At 35.6% G+C, this 16,118-nt stretch overlaps 1 protein-coding gene across 27 annotated transcripts in view; it reads left to right on the plus strand.

Moving 5' to 3' along the window:
- KCNMA1 (potassium calcium-activated channel subfamily M alpha 1) overlaps positions 1-16,118 on the plus strand; it is a 433,224-nt gene that overhangs the window by 237,409 nt on the left and 179,697 nt on the right. For all 27 annotated transcript variants that reach the window (XM_088168919.1, XM_088168925.1, XM_088168927.1 and 24 more), the window contains 2 exons: positions 11,764-11,857; positions 12,764-12,875. In XM_088168919.1, coding sequence (XP_088025045.1) covers positions 11,764-11,857; positions 12,764-12,875 — 206 coding nt within the window. The remainder of the gene's footprint in view (positions 1-11,763; positions 11,858-12,763; positions 12,876-16,118) is intronic.

Consider the following 16,118-nt stretch of genomic DNA (forward strand, 5'->3'; position numbering starts at 1 on the left):
CTGATAAAATGATGAAATAGCAATCCGGGAAGTGACTTGAAATGTTGTGTCTGAATACAATTTTCTAGTGCTGTTGATCAGTGCAAATGTTTAGTGTATGCTCAGAAGTTACACTTTGTGTGCTCTTTGGTGTCAGAATTAATGCACAGATTTCAAATTAAAATTCATCTTGATGAATAGGTACTATTGATTGTATAAATTCAACTTTGAGGGCTTATAATATAGAATGTTTTGAATTTGAAAAATGGTCATAGAAAATGGGTAGATATAAAATGAAAATATGCTCTTAGTGTGTACTTTTAAGCAGGTAACTTAATGAAAATGTACAATATATATTCGAAGTAGTACAAAAGGGAAATAATTTGTACAACTCTTTGCATGCCGCCCACGTGATGATACTGTGCTTCCCTAAGAATGTGTATTGTTTAGAATTACTTAGAGGAAACGGGAAGATCTTCCTGCTCTCAGTACAAATGGTGTTATTATAGCAGTCCTTTTGACTTGCCAGCAGCTCAGTGTGTAAGCTTAGCTACACGCCTGTTCTCTCATGCACAGCAGCCAGGATAAAGAGGTGATGGATGTTACAGTGCCAACCATTTTGAGAGGTGTTAGGGAAAAAAGGCCACTATATATTAATTTTTAATACTGCTATAATCCTCTTCTTATATTGATGTAAAGTACTTTTATATCAGGCTTCTGATAATTGATTTGAGCAACTGCTACAGCTGTAGGCAATTTCTTATTCCATTTGTTAATGGAGATAAAGTTACTGCTGAAAAAGAAAGGCATAGTGTCATTAATCTGCCTAAAAAGGTCCTTGCCTTTCTCATTTATAAAAACCACTGGGTGAGACTGTCACTCAGGCTTCAGGCAAATTTTTTCTGAAAAGTTTAAGTATTTTCTTAATTTCTTCTTTGTTTAAACTTCTCCTATTCTTTTGCAAAGTAAATGTGGGTATTGAGTGAGTCTTTCCTAGAGTCAGCATTTTTCTGTAAGAATATGGTAATTGCACTTAAGACAGTGGTGGTAAATAATCAGGTCCCACAGCTGCAACAGCTGTGAGACAAGCTTTTCTAAGAAGGAAAATTTACTAGATTGCAGTTACATAGATGTGGAAATTAAACCACGGTAGAGGGGCTGTGTAATATGTTTCACTCAAAAAAGGTATATGCAATAAAGACTCTTCAGGGGTCTAGGTTAAAAAAATAAAAAAGGGAAACTGGTAGAAGGGATTGTTCTAAGTGTTAATGTATGCTAGGAGTGAATGTGGCCTTGATTATGCCCAGAATTGGTTCAAGGAAGAGGAATTTAAACAGCTATACTGTGATGCTCAGAGTATAATCAAAGATCTTAAATTGTTACTCCTGGTAGTTGAAAGATTTTTTACTTCAAGTCACCTGTTCAGTATTGCTAGTAAAGTGTAACAAGTACACAAACACAAACTCCCTTGTGACAGGTTCCAAGGATATATGCAGGTCTCACAGTTTGGAAGGGGAGCAGCTGGGCTGCATGACCTGGGTACCCTAAATGTACCTTAGGTATTAACTGAGCAAGGTGCTTTAAAGAACCCTTTTATTGATGGGGTGGGTAGGGCTAAGTGGGCCTCATGAAGAACGATAGGGAGAGTCTGAAATTAGGAAAATTTGTTTGGAAAATAGAAATGTCTTCTGGTTTTGTGTAGATTTTTACACAAAAGGGAGGAATTGATACGGTTCATGTTATGCCTTAATTTGAAATAGGAGAAAATATATCCTGCCTGGTGTAGCTGTGTTTTAGGACTACTTTATAATTACTACTAACACGATGTGAATAGTTTTTTCTAGAGTTACTAAGACATTTGGATCATGCTATTAGATAGCCTGACCAAAGAAGCTGATCCAGTAATGTAATGTCAATTTTCTACCACTTTGCAATACATCTGACTTCCATTGCTTATTTACATTATTCACTGTTGTTAAAGTCAAATAATATACCTTATGCTGAAGGTTATTTCTACTCACTAAAACTAGAAAGTAGCCAGATATTTTTCATCATAGTATCAGAGGAGGGAATTCTAGAAAAGCCAGATAGATGAATGAATTCTTAAGTATGTTTACACTCCAGTTTTATCTGGTATTCTTGTCATTTTCACTTAGAATGGTTGAAATTAGACTAAATTTCATAGGACAACATTTTTTTTTTTCAAATTTACAGTATGTAGGCTAGCAAGAAATGTATAGACAATACATTCAAAATAATCTATAGGAATCAGTTATGCATATCAAACAACACTAGAGCTCAGTTCTTTGCTGTTATACAAAAGAAAATATTAATTTGTAGTCAAAGAGGATAGATGGAGAACACTAATTTTTTTTTCATTCTATATATTTTTTTCAAATAATTCAGTCAGATGAGGGAGAATTTTAAAAGTGGATGACAGTATCAGCAGAAGAGAATAATGCCAGGCACTGAGATGGAAGAGTGGTTGGAGCTGGAAATGCATGATGATGGTGGACTGATGAAAACAGTCTAAAGAAAGTAGCAAATATGAAAAGCACTGTTGGGTTATTTTAATAGATGGCAGCTGCAAACAGAGTAAGGAATCTCAGGAATAGAAAAAGGAATCTCAGGAATTCACTCTTTCTTTTGCTGCAAGGTAAGAGTAGCTATAGATAAATTTATTCAGTCATATCTAAGAGTACAATGGTTTGTAGGCGCTCTCCTACAGGAGGAAATTTTAGAAATATCTCGTATATAGATCATCCTGTTGATTCATGCAAATAAAAGGACTGTAAGTGGTCCATATAAGCCAGGCTGAAACATATTCACTGTTTTAAAAATCTGAGATTCACCATCTCCCCAAAGAATCTATTCCAGTGTTTATCTGTATGTTATAATTGAAAAGGTTTTATGCTGCTGATATACTTCTCACTAATTTTGTTCATTTCCATTTTTTAATTCAATGTCATCAGGGAAAAGGGAGTAGTATTCATATGACTTGCTAGCATTTTCATGTCACCAGTTATTTTCTCTTTTCTGGGTTAAGTGGCTAAAACAACTTATTACTCCTGGATAGACTTTGATAAAAACTATTAGGTAACAATTAGACAAGAACTAATAGAAAGATAGCATTATGAAGAAGAGCCATTATCAAGATTATCAACTTTACCAGATCCTTTCATGATGCAATTAGTATAAGAGATAAAACTGAAGTGGCTTATTAAAATTTGTCCAAAGAAGAAAGGTTCATTGAAACAGTAAACTCCTATTTTTCTCTTTAGAATGTTAGTAGTCTCACACAAAATTCTTTTATTAAAATTAAATCCTTTTAATTTAATTAAAAATGTGGTCCCAGGCATTGTTGTTCATTGTTGTGCATTGTTGTGCATTTTCCTAGAATTGATCTGTCATCAGGGAGATTTTGTCAAGGTAATGTCATACTATTTTTAGTTGCCAGTGTTCTCAGCTCATGATGAGCAATTAAGGAATATAACACAAAATGAAATTATAAACTCTTTCTACTTATCTATGTGGTTCTCAGCAAACGTTTTCAAATTAAGTTATCTTAGGATGAAAATCTTACTGATGTGTTTTGCAGGAAAGTACCTGCTCTTTTATATGCTACTAAAAGAACATGGAAGTTATGGAGAAGGATTCTAGGCCATTCACTTACACCTGTTTTAACGCTGAGTTCCTGGGTGTTTAGCTGTTCTTCAGGGACTTTCCTTTGACTTCTGTTTGAAAAGTTAGAAAACACATGTTGCAGACAGTAGTAAATATATACACATCCTGAGGAAATTGGTTTTTTTTAGAGTGAGCAATTTTAATGCATTTTTTTTCTGTATATCCCAATAATTCAGTATAAAACTATAAGCAAAAGTTTTTTGTTATCGTACGTACTTTTGTGTTTTGGCTGAGGAAATTAGCTCAGCCCAATTTGATTTTGCTTTAGTGCTTATGCTTTACTAGGGAGTCTGTGAAGAAGCATGATGTGCTTCAAATTAATGGAAAACCTGAGACAGAGAGAAGAAAACTGACGGCATGATGCTGAATTTTGCAAAGTTTTATTAGTTCATTTAGGTAAAATAACTACTGGCAATGTTGCTTGACTGTCACTTGGTGTGTTGCCAGTTGCAAATAGCTCTGTAAATTTGGTAGTGTTAGATGGGCATCAGGAAAGCAGACCTTTGTTCTGCAGTTGTAACAACTAAATTTGCCTCTTAATTTTGTATGTTAATGTGAGAGAAGTTAAACTTAGGAGCTTCTCTTTCTTTTACACTGGAAATCCATCTCTATCTTAGTTTCTAAACTGAATTAATTTTGCGGTCACAGCGTTTAAATATATCTTTAAATTTTAAATAAATTTCAATCAAAGCAAATAAGAACAACAAACTTTTAAGCCCCATTCTTTATGACATGATGCCGAGAAGTGAAAGAATCAAAAGAAAAAAAAAAGAATCTCTGTTTCTGAGAAAAATTGTTTACTAAAGGACACAATTGTACCAATTTCATACTGATTGATCTGGTTTTTTTATTGTTTGTTTTCTTCTGATACTGGAATCTTTTCTGAGGGAGGAAAAGTAAACCTGTTAGTTTTACCCCAAATCAGTCTCAGAGCTTGTCAAGGTTCCCCAGTGTGGTAGGGAGTTTGCATAGAAGGACTTAGCTGTAGAAGGCATTTGCAGAACAGATGAGTCATGTTGCATTTGTTTAATTAGGTTAGAAATAGAAGGGCAATATTCTAATGCCAGCTTGTGGTCGGTCAGATTTTAAAGAATAATAGACAATGTTGTAATAGAAATTAGGAAAGGGAAGTAAGGACAGACATTTAAAGTGTTCTTGTTTTTTTTTTCCTGAAAAGAAGGGTACTTGCAAATTTTAAGATGTAGATTAAATACAGTGTAAGAAATCTTGGAAGATAGCTTTATTTCGTATTATTTGACAGTTTTATTTTGATCAGATTTATAATTTGCTTATTTTAAAATTGCACAAAGAGGATTCTATGTGCAATTTTAAAATGAGTAAAATTGTTGTTGTAATTCTCAAAGACAGCTTAGTGTGTATGAGCCTAAGGTCATTGAAGTATTTTCAGAAGGAATGTGAGAGGTGCATATCAAAGTGAAGAGGCCACATGTAGACTGCAGGAATGGAGATGGAAACAAAGACAGTAAAACAGAGTAATCAAAAATAAATTAATCCAATTCTGAAGTTGAGGCGTTTTTGTGAGTGGAAAGACAAATACAGTTTAATCCATTAAGCAAAGGAGAGTCAGAATTGAGAACAAAAAGAAGAATACTTGACAAAGCCCCAAGAAGCTCCAGGATTTGACAATTAAACACTTTGGGAGCAGAAAGTTCACCCTCTTTCTTTGTGTATAAGAAAAAAAGCTAAGAATTTAGATGTAGGGGGTTGAGTGGTCAAATAGCATTTAAATGTAAATAAATACAAGAAATGATTACAACATCATCCTCAGCTATCAGGCCATAACTGTCTACAAAATTCGGTGAGAAAGAGATTGTTCCTCCTTCACTCACTAGCTCCACGTGTACAAAACCTCAGAAGAATATCTCTAAGCAGTGATGCCATGATCCCGTAGTTTCACGGACCCAGTTCTTAGGGCAGATTATGCGGCACTTCTCCTACAAGCAAAGCGGGTTTTCACCTTGCCTTTGCCAGTGCCTTGTTCCAGTGATCCAGCTGGCTGTCCTTCCTCCTTGGGAAGGAAACCAACTTAACTCTGCCTGCATTTCCTGCAGACTAAATGAAAGTGCTGGCAGCAAAAGTTCCCCAGTGGTGTGCCACATCGTGTCAAGGGAGAGTGAAGTAATTTAGAAGATATTTGCCATCAAAAACTTTATTGGTGCTATGAGTCAATGAAAGGCTTTCTAAACTGAGATGCATTTAGCAAGCATCTTGTATTTAGAAGATAAAATACAGATACTGTAAGAAAATAAATTTTTTCTTACTATGGGACTCACTGGGTTAATAAATGGAAGCCACTTGAAGTAAGAAAAAGTGTGTTATGCTCCCTGTCCCTTTTAAGATATTTGACATCTTTGATTCTAAATCTTGGTGATTTGTTTTAATTATGATATTTGTTCCCTGAGGTATATATTTGATAGGCAGCTGTGTTATTTTGCTATATGTTCATGCCTGTTTCAATAAAGAAGATTTTAACTGCTTATTCCCTTCTGGGCTGTGTGACTAAACTGTAAAAGAGCAAACTCTTCTGCATTGAATGAAAATTGCTTTTACTAAATGATACATGTGGCTTTTCTCTAGTTTTACTTTAGTACTACATCACTGAAACAAAGTCTAACCATAACCAACTTAATTTTCTTTTTTTCTGTACTGTTCAAAATACCTATTAAAGTAGTATAAACAGACACTGCTGTACCAAATTTGTGCCAAATTTCATTTTTTACTCTAAACTTCATTAAATTTGGTTTGCTCTAGAAGTAAATTTGAGAGAATTCAATATTAAAGAGGAGCTTCCAGTAAAACAAAATAATATGAAAAAAAGAGCATGTTAAGCAGTTTTATGAACAAAGAAAATTTACATGCCCAAATTGATACATACTAATTGCATTGAAATATAATTTGAAAGTACAGTGAGTAGAACGTCTTCAAATGGTGCAGTACTAATGAACTTCTAAATATGGAGTGATTTCTCTTATTTATTTATGTTATTTATGTTTTAGTGGCATCAATTGGTATTTCTGTACATAGCTATAATTTAATTTTAAAATCTACTCTCATCAATGGACACTTCTTCTGATGGAAAGTGCAGATTTTACTGTGTTTTCATATAATGTAGACTTGTGTAGTCTAAAAACTGTCCTGAATACAGGAAATAAAGACTTCCTGATTTTTCATATGATCAGTTTTTTATATTTTATTTTACTGATACTAAGAATTATAATTCTGTAATGGATTTTCCTCCACCATTCAGAAAACATATTTGCAGAAATTAAAATTGTAAATTAAGAAAATTCTCTTAATTTCTAAAATTTTCAATAGTTTTTTAAAGTTCTGAAGTCGTAGCAGCTGTAGTAAGATATTAACATCAGTACTTTCTTGAAGTTGCAGTAGACGTAAATTTTTTCTGTGGTGACTTATGAAAGTTTTACATACATATTTTCAAAACACTTGACAATGCAGCTAGATTAATATGTATTAAAATAAATGTTTTGCCTTTAAAAAAAATATACAAAGGTAAGCATTGGTATCCATCTTAGTCTTCGCATGCCTTGTCATTAGAAAGTAAGAGAAAAAAAAAAGGCAAGAAACCATTAGGAGCAGGCTGACATGATGTGCCAAAAAGATAAGAGTCCACTTCCTTACCTAGGAAGAATGAGAACTGTAAATGGCATATTGTATAGTTATTTCAAATGCTGATTTAGGTGTACAAAAGCTTTCCCATTATTGTGGGGAACATTCTATGGAAAATCATCCAGCTAGCTGTCACTGTGATTGCAGAGCTGGTGTAAAGTCTGCATGAACACAGAACTGCTGCTCCTCACTTCAGTGTGCTCATAATGGCAGAGACTGCCCTGTGACAGAGATTTATTTAGTTCATACTAAGGCTTTCATCTGGGGTTTGCAATGAACTTTACAGCTCCTATCAATAGGTGAAATGATAAGTAAAAACCACTCAAGTTAATTTCAACTCTGTTGCAATTTCAAAAATCCTGGGAATATATGAAGGCTTCTGTGGGAACTTTCATATTAATATACTCACAGAAACAATTAATTTCAGAACACATGAAAAAGGATTTTTTACTCTCTCCCACTCATTTTATGACTGTTCAAGGAATAATTCCAGTAGAAACATTTTGATGCATTAGATATGTTTTAAGCCAACCAGAAATAAGCAAGAATAATAAATACATGATGTAAACTGGTGACAAAAATAGTTCTTTAAACAGCAGTAAATTCTTTTGAATTGAAGTGACAAGTGGTATGTTCTGTGGTAAAAGTGCCATGCACAATGTTGGTTTCAGTGTTGAATGCAACATAGCTTTAAGGATGTTGGGAGCACCTTGTCAAAATTTTGCCACATATATATAAAATTAAATAGAATTTTTCTTTTACCACTCTTGTAGTCACTCTTGCTCATTTAGTTTATGCCTATTATAACTGTACAATTGGACTTTATAACTACTAGTTTTGTTGTAAAATTGTATAGATAATCAAAGATCCTCTTTCAAAGTACTTATAAATACTGGAGAATCATAGAATCATTTATTTTAGAAATGACCTTTAAGCTCTTCACTAAACCGTGTCTCTAAGTGCCACAGTTATACATATTTTAAATACCTTCAGGGATGGTGACTCAACCACTTCCCTGGGCAGCCTCTTTCAAGGTGTGACATGTTTCAGTGAAAAATTGTTTCCTAATATCCAATCTAACCTGCCCCTGGCAGAACTTGAGGCCATTTGCTCTTGTTCTGTCCCTTGTATTTGTGAGAAGAGGTCGGCTCCCACCTTGCTACAACCTGCCCCTAGGGATTGGTAAGGTTCTTCCCGAGCCTGCTTTTCTCCAGGCTGAACAGCCCCAGCACTCTCAGCCCCTTTGTGCCCTGGAGCCTTCCCCAGCTGTTGCCCTTCTGTGGGCTTGCCTCAGCCCCTGGCCAGTGGGAAGCTCAGAGCTGGACACGGCCCTCGAGCGGTGGCCCCACCAGTGCCAGGGACACCAGGATGGTCCCTTCCCTGCTCCTGCTGCCCACACTGCTGCTGTTACAAGCCCAGATGCTCTTGGCCACTTTGGCACATACTAGCTCACAGTGAGCTGGCTGCTGATCAGCAACTTCAGGTCCTTTTCCACTGAACAGCTTTACAGCTGCTCTTCTGCAAGCCTGTAGCACTGCATGGGGTTGTTGTGACCCAAGTGCAGGACAAGGCATTCCCCTTGTTGAACCTCATGCAACTGCCCTCAGCCCATGGATCCAGCCTGTTCAGATCCCTCTGCAGAGCCTTCCTACCCTCTAGCAGATCCACACTCCCATTCATCTTGGTGTCGTCTGTGAGCTTGCTCACTCAATTGCCTTGACCAGATCATAGATCAGGATATTAAACAGCACTGGCTCCAAAGCTGAGACCTGGGGAACACCATAGTTCAGCCATCCAGCCTGTCTTTTACCCAGCTAGTCCAGGCTATGAGCAGCCAGCTTCTCCTGTAGAATGCTGTGGAAAATGGTATAAAAAGCCTGACTAAAGTTTAGATAGCCTCCACAGCCTTTCTCTCATCCACCAAGCAAGGCACCTTGTCACAGAAGGAGATCAGATTGGTTGAGTGGTGCTGCCTTTCATAAACCTAAATGGGCTGGACCTGATCCTGTGGTGTCCTACGTGTGCTCTATGCTGGCACTCAAGGTGTTCTGCCCCATGACCTTCTCCAGTACCAAGGTCAGGCTGACAGGGCTGTAGTTGCATGAATCCTCTTTATGATCTTTCTTAATGGGTGTCATATTGCCTAACTTCCAGTGAGGTGAGACCTCTCCAGTTAACCAGGTACTGATAAATGATGGAAATTGGCTTGGTGAGCACTTCCACCAGTTCCCTCAGTATCTTTGGGTGGATTCCAGGCAGTCCTCTCAATTTGTGTCTAAATGGTGTAGTATTTTACTGACCATTTGAAATAAAAGAAAAAGGATGCCATGTTTATCTTTGAAATGTATAACTTAAACATCGAAAGAGAGGGATGATCTCTGAAATGAAGGAAGTTTAAAGGATATGACCAGCAGAAGTTTTGGTATTAGGTGAACAAAAGTAAAAAATCAGAATTGTCATCTGTTGTGTTAAGTGCTTTGCAAACAAATGAAGGTATATTATGCATTAGGTCATTTGTCAGATCTTGTAGGTTTTTGTAAAGGACAGTGACACAAACGCAGAGCTCTTATCTGCAGCCTTAGCTGACCTTAACTAAAAATTGCTCTCTCTTGGTTATAAGCCTCTGTAATTCCATTAGCTTCAGTGAGTTTCTCCAGCTTTTGCAGGAACCTAACCTGGCGTTAAGGGTTGGTGCAAGGCTGTTGATTCTGTTCCTCTGTCCTTCCTGTTGGTAGGGTGCATTGTCAGTGTGTGGCCTACCTTATTTTGACAAAATCCTTCGTTCTCGTTAGTGCTGTACAGAAAATGATCCAGTTGGGTTCTCAGATTACATCCACTGTTTTTGTAGCTAAAACTGTGTTTGTAAAGTATGAGGTATTGTCTGCTCTCCTGTATGTTAACATTTGGCTTCTCTTCCCTTTGCCTGCTCTTGTAAATCAATTTTATTTGAACTATAACAGAAGTGTGTCATAATGTCAATGTCTTTTCAAATAGCCTTTAAAAACAATTTTAATAAAATTTCCTATAGCACTGAAGCTTCTTAAAATAAAAAAATATTGTACATCAAGGATGATTTTGCTGTATACATTCATGCATCTAGAGACAGGAGATAGCATGCTGTAATTAACTTGTTTGACCTGAAATGTATACAAGGAATGGAAAATTTGGCTGCATGTGTAATGACCTGGTAGCCCAGGTAATTTCCTTTATGCCTTAAGTTAGGTAACTGACATTCATAACGCATAGAATCTTGCTTGTCGAGCAATCTAGCATTATATTTGCAAAACTACTGCTATACTAACTGGTATTATATTCATGTTCAGTGATTTATTTGATCTAGAAAGCCAACAAATTCTTGCTTTTCTAAAAAGATGTTTTCTAGGGCTCCAAATGTTCAAATGATCTACGTTCTAGTTTCCCTCTATTGCAGTTGTGATGAACACGTGATCATTTGCAATATATGTGTGTATATATATGTATATATGGTGGGACATTATGTATATATACTATATACATCAGCATATATTGGGACATGATTTTCACTTTGGTCTATGACTACAACATTGGACTGTGGCTTCAACAACCTGTTTTAGAAACCTCGCAAATAAATCACTGATGATACTTAAGGAAGTTACCACCTTCCTTAGATAAAAGTACACTTATAAAGTACCAGTTTGTATAGAGTAAGCTTTGGATCTGTCCCACTGTCAAATAGAGCATAGAATAATAAGCTAAAATTTGCAATGGCTGCCTGATTCACACAAGGGTATTTTAATTAGCCTGCATGCAGAAATTAACCCTTAGAGTACTGCTTCAAATTCTTCAATTTATTTTGTTATTTAATTTTACCAGTGGGCTATGCTGCTTTTCTACTCAGTTCATAGTACTGTACATAAAGTACATTAAATAGCCATACAAAAAAAAAGAAGTGAGAAAAAGAAAAAAAATCCAATCAACTTCTTATAAATAAGGGATTCTACAAGACTAAGTACTCCAGGTTGCTAATGGGTAATGTATTCCTAAGCAACTATTTTTTGTAAAGGTTTTATATTATGACATGAATTAAAAGCATGTAATGTTTCACTGTACCTGTGTGCTTGTTAGGTTTCTTCCTAAAGTATCATAGGTGTGTCTCCTTTAGAAAGAAGTCAGTTCTTTAAGGGTTAATGTGGGGTTAAGCAATCCTCAGGTATTCTCCTGCTTGTCCTCTCCTAAAGGTATCTGCATGTTAATTCTCAAATATTACCTGAACAGGTAAATATAAACACTGTATGAATGACTAACTGAATGAATGAAATAATTCCTTTGAAATGCTTGCTTGTATCTTGTAAACGACTGGAAAACAGAAACACGATTTCTGGATCAAGGTCTTTAATGAAATGCATACAATTCTCAGCAGAGTAGAAACTCATATACTGACAATTTATTCTGATTTCTTTGTCTTTCAAATAGCCCAATAGAATCCTGCCAGAATTTCTACAAAGATTTCACATTACAGATCGACATGGCTTTCAATGTGTTCTTCCTACTCTACTTCGGCTTGCGTGTAAGTAGTGTGTGGTAGCAAGAGGCAGGGAGGGAATACAGCTTTTGTTCATGGTGATTGAAATAGAGATTGTATTTTCTTTGAAAGAAACACAATATCTTCTTTAACACAAAAAATATGAGCATTGTTTTGAAATGTGTAAGTCAGAGTTTTAAGACTTAGAACTGCTCCATTAAATATCTTCATGGTACACTGGGGTTTTTCCCTTTATTTGTATATGTACATTTAATATAAATACATTTATATAAAGCAAATGTTTTCATTACTTTTTAATTATTAAATCAAATGTGAAGAGTAGTTTGACCTTATTTAAGCACATAGGAAAGTTCTAACTATGATTAAGCTTCACTGGGCTGATTTTGTATTCAGGAGAGAGAAATGACCACATCCATGGTTCAATTCAAAAGACTGAATTACTGCTGCACTCCCAAACTATGCCTTGTAGGAGTCATCCTGTTGATCTCCTCTGGACAGACAATAATGGGACTCTTTTTAAACCACTCTGTATTTAGAAATCTATGAGCAGCAAATACGACAACTACCAGCATATTTGGTGTGCTAGAACAAAGGTGATGTAGTTTGAAATGCTTTATGATTGCCTACGTTTTTCTGATGTTACTGATACATTGTCAATAAAGGTGGAAAAAATATTTTTAACACAGACATTACAACTGATCACACAGACTGATCTATCTCTTTAGTTAGACCTTTCATTTTAACCTCAGTGTGATTATCAGGAAATGCACATTACAGACTTCTTTCCAGTGAGACATGTTTTGTCTGGACTGACCTGATACATCAGTTACTACACAACATTTGAGTTTAATATTTTAGAGCAGATACCTGCAATCAGCATGAGAGTAATCTGATTCTTTCATCTCTTCCCCTCTCTTTTTTTCTTTCCAGTTTATAGCAGCCAATGACAAGCTATGGTTTTGGCTAGAAGTTAACTCGGTGGTAGATTTCTTCACGGTCCCTCCAGTGTTTGTGTCAGTATATTTAAACAGAAGTTGGCTTGGTAAGTACAATAGTTTCACCTTTAAAATACTTGTTATAAAATTACTGTAACTTTGCACATTTTGGTGGAGAATTTCTTCGTCTTGTGTCATTGTGAAAAATAGAAGAATGTTACCAAAGTGTTTTTGAAGTGAATTTAAGCAGAAAGGTGGATTTTGTCAGAAAAAACACTGTACTATATCTGTTTTATTTTCAACTCGTTGATATAATCTCCTACTCGAAGTGGTGAAGGACTCCATTTTGGAAGTACCATGTAACATGATCCTGCCTTTATCTAACCATGAATTTGATTTGTCTCAGCTTGCAATCTGAACAGGTGATCTAGGTCATTCATTCACTCAACTGGATGGCCATGAATCATTGTCAATAGTGAAATCAATAGATTCTCATTTCATTTTTTTGAGCCAATGTGGCTAAATTTTAAGTCCACTGAAGCGACTGATTTGGGAGATGCATTTAGACAATTAATATTTTTGTTGGACTGCTAGGAATGCATTAGAAAAGGTATGCCACATGTAAAAGGGAATACAAAATGAAATAGAGAGGACACTCAATTAAAAAAACGTCCATATTGTGCCAAATGGAGTTTCTTCTACCAGTGTTACATGCTCTTTCATTAGGAAAAATGAGGGTAGAATGTTGTAATTTTTTTATTCAGAGAAAACTTCCTAGAAATGGCATATTTTGTGAATAGCATGTCCTTAGACAACATATGAAACCTCAGTTTGGCAATTCATTACTCCAGAAATACAGGCATTCATTCTCCCTGAAAACTGAAGAGAATAGTTATCTTAAATGTTTTATATGGAAATGAAAATAAAGCAGAGGGTCTTTTCTAGTCTTATAATGTTTTCATCTTCATATGAAAGTGCAAAGATACAAATATTATTGCTGAATTTTTGTTTTATGGGAAGAGATCAATAAACTTAGAACCACAGTAAAGGTCATATAACTATATCAATGGTTATTAGTATGCCATGGAAGAAAGCAGTAAAACAGCCAGAAAAGATCACTACACATCCTCATATGATTACTCTCTTTATTACATATCTCTTCTGTCATACATGAAAAACTAAGTACGGCTTTCTGAAAGAGAAAATGTCATACAATTACATATTATGAGAAGAAATAAAATTAAAAAGAAGGTATGTAACTAAAAAACGTGCTTATCCTTGAAAGAAAATTGCTGAATTCTAGGTAGAACTTAATCTCAGATTCCTTGCATTATGTGAATTAAAGGGATACATCTTCACTCTTGTATGTGGTGCGTCAGAGTTTCCCCAAAACTTTGAGATTGAAATCCTTGGAGATGAAGGCTATCTGACAGAATAAATAGAATCACAGAATCCATTGAAAAGGAATATGAAATGAGAAAGTATCAAGACTAGAAACTCTGGGAAATGAGGCAGAGATAATTATTTGGAATGAATACCCTTCATGAAAGTGACTGCGTAATTGACTGACTCATGGTGACACAGCAATCCCACTAACAGTACCGACAGGGATAATGAGAGCATTTGCACATTTAGCAGTTTCTGCTGCATAGATTGTATAAGTTTTATGTCAGTTTTCAGGAAGAGTTAAGCACTCATAGGGTTGAAATGATTTCCATATCTCTTAATTACACCAACTACACTTTATCTTGATTTCTTGTTTATAGCCACACTTTACCTGTTTCCTCATGGAATCCTCCTGAGACATTTATCACCTGCTGAGGCAAAAAACTGATGTTTTTTAATGTAGTCATCTTAAGAGTAACACATTTACAATGTTTTAGCTTTGCACCTGCTTCCAGAGGGGTTTTCATTTTAGATAAATCATCCTTAGTAAAATCATTCACTAATTAAAAAATGTGAATTGTTTAGATTCCTAACATAGCTTTAATTTAAACCAGCAAGGTATTTTGAGGTGCTCTGATGAAAGAATTTTCAAGTAAATATATTGAAGTGTATTAATGAAGACTGTGTATTCCCTTAAACCTTTGAAAGAGATGGCCAAATGTATTGTCTGTAGAGCTCAAATACTTTGTCCATACCTTGTAGGTAATACAGTGGTAGGACTGAGTGTGTGAGTAGGGGGGAAGGAAGGGTGTTTAGACCATATGATTTAGTTTCAGGTTAGATGCCTAATTTGCCTTTTTCTTTTATATGAATATTGTAATTGAGAAATATATCCTTCTGTTTAGGGAGATTCAGAACATATAAGTCGTGGGTTTTGCACAAGCTGTCCCCATGTGTAGGTAGGATTAGCAGGGAGGTTTGCCTTAGAGTGAGTCAAGTAAATAGAGAGTACTTAAGGTTAGGCAACGTGAAAATGATTCAACATTGGCACATTTGAAGAATTTCTTAATGATTATCAGGTTTCCTTTGTATGCTTCAGTTTCAAGATCATTTAGGTGCCGAAATAAAAAGCACCATCTGGAATGCATTGTGCATCAGGGTCTTTCCAGTTTATTTCATTATTGATTCACGTCAGTCAGCTGTAATGAGTTCATTGAAGTAGTTGGCAGAATCAGAGTCCCCAGTGTGGCTCTCTGAATGCCCAATTCTACAAGAGCTGTCCTGGTTTAACTAACTGATTAGTAGAAGTATAGACCCACAGTTTGAGAAGTATTTTAAAGAAACCAAACTATCCTAAATAAATAATAAACTTTGCCTTTGGAGCAGTAAGTGCTTACAGAAAGATGTGAAGCATAGCAGAGGACGTGCTCTGAATGTACATTTGCTCATGTACTGTAGTGGAAAGCCAGTGGATTTTTTCTGTTCTTATGCTAGTTCAGAAATGCCATCATTTGCCTAATATGTAACTCTTAGTATGTGAGGCCTTCTCCTTTCCCTGCTACTCTTTTGTATTTAGCTGTTCATAAGATACATTTTTGCATCTTGAAATGCTGTACATGAATTAAATTTTCTACCAGCATTCATAACAAATGTTGTTTCAAATGTAGTCTTCCACCTAGATTCCAGTTTGCAGACAACATTTGGTATTGAAAGACAGATTATATTATGCTTTTTCTAAAGGTTTCTAGGAATGTCGTTATGATCAATGTGTAAAGTAAAGCTGAAGGCAAAACAGCACTTCAAACCTGCAAAATACCAAATTTTTAGATTTGGTAAATCCTTCAGGAAGGGTTTCTATGGTATCATTTTTGCTTGCACAGGACAGAATAAGAAAAGGAAGCACACGAAAAGAATGCATTTGGCACATGGAAAAAGCTACATGTAATTGAAAGTTTGGGGGAAGT

This window comes from Sturnus vulgaris, chromosome 8 (assembly GCF_052056855.1).
Source record: "Sturnus vulgaris isolate bStuVul1 chromosome 8, bStuVul1.hap1, whole genome shotgun sequence".
Lineage (NCBI taxonomy): Eukaryota > Metazoa > Chordata > Aves > Passeriformes > Sturnidae > Sturnus > Sturnus vulgaris.